General features: G+C 34.2%; 1 protein-coding gene across 3 annotated transcripts; it reads left to right on the top strand.

Annotated features, from left to right (window-relative positions):
• The first annotated feature begins 3,199 nt into the window (after window positions 1-3,199).
• LOC104092919 (UDP-glucose 6-dehydrogenase 3) lies at window positions 3,200-6,227 on the top strand. Of its 3 annotated transcripts, none has more exons than XM_009598618.4 (2): window positions 3,200-3,358; window positions 4,573-6,227. In XM_009598618.4, exon 2 carries the CDS (start codon window positions 4,591-4,593, stop codon window positions 6,031-6,033), a length of 1,443 nt encoding a protein of 480 aa, XP_009596913.1. In that variant the 5' UTR covers window positions 3,200-3,358; window positions 4,573-4,590; the 3' UTR covers window positions 6,034-6,227. The 3 variants fall into 3 exon arrangements, with proteins under 3 accessions (XP_009596913.1, XP_009596912.1, XP_033511194.1); XM_009598617.4 differs by lacking the exon at window positions 3,200-3,358 and adding an exon at window positions 3,403-3,502; XM_033655303.2 differs by lacking the exon at window positions 3,200-3,358 and adding an exon at window positions 3,866-4,117.
• The last annotated feature ends 264 nt before the right edge of the window (window positions 6,228-6,491 follow it).

The following is a 6,491-nucleotide window of genomic DNA, read 5'->3' as shown; positions in this document are numbered from 1 at the left end:
AAATAATAATTCTAATTCTGCAAAATATAAATTTACGTAATAAAACAGTAAATAATTCGAGCCCACTGAATTCACAGTGTTTCCTTAAGGAATTTAATCCCCTCCTAGTACCCAAGGTAATGGATTATTTCCTCCCAGGATAGAACGAATAACACACTGGTGTAGCGGTACTTCAAACTCCAGTGTTTCAGCGAACACAAAGTTCGGTAGCAAATCACACTTCACAATTGCTTTGTTTGAAGTTAAAAAACAATGCAGAACGAAGGAGTATATACTCAGAAAAACGTATGGAAGTTCTGAGAGGAAGGAGTGCAAAGTATAGCCAATTTGTTGAGCGAATTGTATGTTGAGTTTTTGGTCTCATTCTTCACCATTTGCTGCTCATATATATAGCAAGCAAGCATTACATATTTGTGGAGCAAGCACTTCATGTTTGTGGAGCAAGCACTTCATGTTTGTGGAGCAAGCACTTCATGGTGGGAAGACCATTATCCGGCTGCCAAATTATCAATACACGGATTGGAAAATATCCGTTACAAATACGGATAATCTTACGTTAATATTTACTATTAACAAATAAATTTGGTCCAAAAAATTAATCAATCAATCGATCATTTGACCAAATCCAAATCCAAATCCAAATCCAAACGAGCGACGACGACGACAGCACGAGGCTTGCTTTCTTCTTAACTCTTTAAGAGCTACAAGAAGAGCAATTATATATATACCCACCAAAAATGTCTTCCACTTCCAATATGGGACAATATCTCATTGTTAAGAGGGGGAAACTTAAAATTTTACTCAAAATTTCATTTTCCCTCCATTTCCCATTCACCCTCATTTTAAGAATATTACATCTTAAAAAAATAAAACCTGAACAACTGCCACTTGTATATTCTTGTTAACTAGGCTATACAAAGATGATTTTAAATTACAAAAGAAAGAAAAGTAACTTTTGTGTTACAAAGCTTAACTTGAATGACCACGAGAGCATGTCATTACAAAGATTATCCTTTAAATATGTCATTACATTCTTATACCATAAGAGCATGTCAAATCTAATTATAGTATTTCCTCCCTTTCATTTTATATGACGTATTTGATTAACTCTGAGTTTAAAAAAGAAAGAAAGAATTTTTTATATACCAAAAGTAGTTTTATAACTTGTAGTCTTAAATATGTCATGATATTCCAAAGGCTATGTAAAGAACATGCCACTAAAGTTTAAGTGAAAAGATTAAAGTTAAAGGATTTTCTATAGATCATATATAATTTTTCGAAAAGATTAAAAATAGAGGGGGGCAAAGAGATATTCGCCTTTGAGTCTAATCTCTTAACGGCCTTTTAAGCGCCTCTCACAATAGACTCGACACCATGGGAGGAGGGGGGGGGAAGGGGATTGGTCATCTTCTAGCTTACTCTGCTAGAACTATTGTGACTTCCATGCCACAATCCTTAAAATATTATTAAAAGATAAGGAATTTAAATAATATATACTGATAGTGTAAATACGTTTTTACCCAATTAAATTATCTAAAATATATCACTGAGTAATTCTTCATTAGAAGTGAGATGTGTAATTTGAAAATAAGGCGTGTTGTCTGCTTTATCATTGCCTTATTTTCAAAAATTTTAAATCTTTGATTAACTCTAAACATATTTCGAATGACTTGATAGTTTAAACTTTACTTGCTAGCTAGTGTAATATTTTGCTACCCTGTTATTATATATAAGTTAAAGTAAAACAAATATGTAAGCGAGTCCCTACACATTCCCATCAATGGTGACAAAATAATAGCAATGATCACGTGAGATTTCATTCTTAATTAGAGGTCTTGAGTTTATAGAATGAAATTTATTTTGGTAGGGAAGTTTAACTTATATAATGTGTTCCTGTCGTGAATTTGGAAGAATTTGGAAAACATCGAATGAAAATCAACAAAAAGAAGGACAAAATGAGTAGTATTAAATTTATGATGAAGATAATTTTAGGGTGAAAATTATTTACACCCTATAACTTTACTTTAAATATTAAACTTCTCTCTCAACTTTAAACAATTAGCATTCTTCTCCTTTTATCCTATACAATGTTTATTTTGTCCTTGCCAACCTATATGTAATTGTATAATACGTTTTTATTATATATAATGTTTTTATTACGTACAATTTAAATCATTGTATACCTTATTATAAATATTATTTAATCTCATTAACATTAAATAGAATAGTCCTTTTATAAATTTATTACAAATTTTTGTGTTTATTATGATGATTATTTTTTTTAATATACACACATTAATTATATATTTAAATTGTATTTTCTCAGTAAAAGAGCAATAAATTCATACAAGAGGATTAAGAAAACACTAAAATATCAAATCTAGATTTGAACTTGTGATTCAAATAATTTTCAACCCCTTTATCACTATAATAAAAAATTTCTAATGTCAAGGGAACTTAACAATTTTTATATAACTAAATATTTTCTTTTTGCCCCATTTGCGTCGTCCAATTTTCTAGCGAGAGGATTCAATTGAACCCTTTTATCTCCTTTAGCTCCGCCCCAACACTTTCTCTCTTCTTTGAGTATATAAATTTTTATGTTTTGATTGTTATAATAAGATATTTTCTAAATTTATAATTTAAAATTTGTTTAAAACATAAATAGATTATCTTTAGGAATTTGTTATAAAACTACCTCTATTTTTAATTATTAAACTTTTTATTACGTGCATTGAGTATGCATTTGTAAGGTTTCTCCCTATTTTTAATTCTCAATTAAGTAAATAGGTTTTTGAGTTTTTATTGCTATTGATAAAATTAGAAATATGAGCAAATTATTTTATTTTATCTCTTTTTGCCTCATTATTTTTAATATTCAATGTCATTAAAAATATGCTTGCTTATTATATTTATTTTTAAAATTTTTAAAATGAGATTTAGTTGTTGTATAGGTAAATTCATAAGATAAATAATAGAAACGAGAAAAAATTTATGATATTAAAAAATATATAAAAACCAAACGAAAATCGATAAGTGTTGATAATATAGAGTTTAGAATAGACATTTTAAATAGTAAATTGAGAGAAAAATGCTAATTATCAAAAGTGGGAGGAGAACTTAATTTTTAAAGCAAAATTGGGATGTATAAATGATTCTCACCCATATTTTTGTGTAAACTTAAAATATGTATATATTTAGATTTATTCCTCTGATTGTCCTATTACAGACTTGTCAGTTCTCTAACGCAGAGATCTTAGATCTGCAACGACTATTTAAAGAGCTACCCGCCTTTAACGCACACACACATTAAACACCTCAGCTTTCTCTTTTGCACATCAATTGAGCGATCTCACAGGTATTTCACTTCATTTTCTTTATCTCAATCCATTACAACTATTGTGTAATTCACATTTATGTACACTCTTGTGTTTGATGACCCCTTTATGGAAAAGAATTGATTTTGATGACCGGATTTGTGGGGGTTCCCAAGTTCCAAAAGGTGAATTTTCTGCAATTTTAAGGTTCTTTTGGAAAAAAATTGTATTTTTTTGTGTGTCTGATTTGACAATGGTAGTGCCTGATTTTAAGTGTGAACTTAATGGTATCTTTTAGGTTAGAAGGGGAAGGGGGGGGGGGGGTGTTTTTCGTGTATCTGATTTGATAATGGAAGTGCCTGATTTAAGGTTCTTTTGTTAAAAAAGAAAAAGGGTCTTTTTTGTTATTTCTGATTGAATAATGGAAGTGCATGATTTTCGTGTGAATTTTTTGCTATTTGTTAGGTTCTCTGGGGGGAAAAAATAGTACTTTTTACGTATCTGATTAGATGAGGGATGTGTTTGATTGTCTTCCTTCTTAATTTTGACACATAGTCTTAGGTTTCTTGTAGAAATGCAGAGTTAATTGTTAAGATCTTACTATATCTAGGGGTCCGAGCGCAGAGCGAGAGTTGGAGTCTGAATCTTCCTTCTTCATTTCAGATCTAATCAAGATCATGGTTACTACATGTCATTACCAAAATTTTGCTGTTCTTGTATGCACAATTGGTGCTATTTTTACATCCACTCCAAGTTCCGGTGCTCATTCATAAATATTGTATTGGTCCGCAGAATTACATGTAAGCAGTAGTATATTGATTCAGAGACTCAATATCTCATCCTTTGGGTATTGTTCCGTTTGACTGAAGCTTTATGCTATTGTTACAATATTACTCTGAACCGGAGATTAGATTCCTCTTTCATCCATACTAGGAGTTCCCTTTCTGTATCCACTTTTCAATGCATCCTTGTTTCAGCAACCTTTTCTTGTTTGTGCATTCTCCACTTACTTCGTGCTGCAATGAGAAATGCAAGAAAAAGTAGTCTTTTGCATGTTTTGTGGTCGAATCACTATTTTTCGTTATGGATGTCATCTGGTAGGTCACAAAAGTTTGTTGCAGTAGGTTCATTGGATGACCAATTATAAACACATGAAAGCTTGTAGATTATACGTCTACACATGCTTTTTGATATAACATTTCCTTTGATCTGAGAAGGCAGCCTCAGAAAATGCTTGAACTTTTTCTTATTGCAGAGTTTAGAACAAAGGAAAATGGTGAAGATTTGCTGTATAGGAGCTGGATATGTGGGTGGCCCCACCATGGCCGTCATAGCACTCAAATGCCCTTCCATTGAAGTTGCCGTTGTAGATATTTCTGTGCCTCGCATTAGTGCCTGGAATAGCGACCAGCTCCCCATCTATGAGCCAGGACTTGAGGACGTAGTCAAAGAATGCCGAGGCAGGAACCTCTTCTTTAGCACAGATGTGGAGAAACATGTGCGCGAGGCTGATATCGTTTTTGTTTCTGTCAACACTCCTACCAAGACGAGGGGTCTTGGAGCAGGCAAGGCTGCAGATCTCACTTACTGGGAGAGTGCAGCCCGCATGATTGCTGACGTCTCAAAATCTGACAAAATAGTTGTTGAGAAATCAACTGTTCCAGTCAAAACTGCTGAGGCAATTGAAAAGATTTTGACTCACAACAGCAAGGGAATTAACTTCCAAATCCTCTCAAACCCCGAGTTTCTTGCTGAGGGGACCGCAATCGAAGACCTTTTTAAGCCAGACAGAGTATTAATCGGAGGACGGGAAACTCCGGGAGGCCAGAAGGCTATTCAAGCATTGAAGGATGTCTATGCCCAATGGGTTCCTGAAGATCGCATCCTCACCACCAATTTGTGGTCTGCTGAGCTCTCAAAACTGGCTGCCAATGCGTTTTTGGCACAAAGAATCTCTTCTGTGAATGCTATGTCAGCTCTCTGTGAGTCTACTGGAGCAAATGTCTCAGAGGTGTCATATGCTGTTGGTAAGGACTCGAGGATTGGTCCCAAGTTTCTTAATGCTAGTGTTGGTTTCGGTGGCTCTTGCTTCCAGAAGGATATTCTGAATCTGGTTTACATTTGTGAGTGCAATGGTCTTCCGGAGGTGGCTGAATACTGGAAACAGGTAATCAAGATCAATGACTATCAGAAAACTCGTTTTGTCAACCGCGTTGTTGCCTCCATGTTCAACACAGTATCAGGCAAGAAAGTCGCCGTTCTAGGTTTTGCTTTCAAGAAGGATACTGGTGATACTCGAGAGACCCCTGCGATTGATGTTTGCAAGGGACTGTTGGGAGACAAGGCTAAGTTGAGCATATACGACCCTCAGGTTAACGAGGACCAAATCCAAAGGGACCTTGCAATGAACAAGTTTGATTGGGATCATCCCCTTCACCTCCAGCCAATGAGTCCCAATAACGTGAAACAAGTTTCCGTCGTTTGGGATGCCTACACTGCAACAAAGGATGCTCATGCTGTTTGCATTCTTACAGAGTGGGATGAATTCAAGAATCTTGATTACCAGAAGATATATGATAACATGCAGAAACCTGCTTTCATATTTGATGGTAGGAACGTTGTTAATGTGGAAAACCTTAGAGAGATTGGATTTATTGTCTATGCAATTGGTAAGCCACTGGATGCCTGGCTCAAGGACATGCCTGCTGTTGCTTGAAACCACTATTTTTTGGTTGGATATCAAAGATACTAGTAATCAGACAGTGAGATGGGATTCTTTACTATTTTTTCATCAGTTTAAGTTCTGTTTCGTTTTGTCCATTTGTAGACAGAGGACAGAGTCATTGTCTACCACTATTTGTTATACTTTATATTTACGAGAAAATGACAAAAATAGTCTTTTATGTTTGACGGTTGATTTAAAATAATCCTTCAAATCTACACATGAACAGTTTTAGCCTTTTTTGTTTATAAAAAGTGAGCACTCTTTATAAACATTATATTTAAACACACTGCGGTAGTTATTTTTGTCGGAATTGATTTGTGAGACGCATGTGATGAGTTGTTTAAATTGAAAAAACCAAAGGAACGTCCTTCTCTTGATCAACACTGATGCAACTTATAATGATGCATGCATTCCATATTAGCAGTAACAGATCAAATACTGTATTGACT

The sequence above is a fragment of the Nicotiana tomentosiformis genome, chromosome 9, assembly GCF_000390325.3.
Source record: "Nicotiana tomentosiformis chromosome 9, ASM39032v3, whole genome shotgun sequence".
In the NCBI taxonomy this organism is placed as follows: domain Eukaryota; kingdom Viridiplantae; phylum Streptophyta; class Magnoliopsida; order Solanales; family Solanaceae; genus Nicotiana; species Nicotiana tomentosiformis.
Note: the sequence above shows the minus strand (reverse complement) of the source record. Positions and strands in the feature narration are given on the sequence as shown.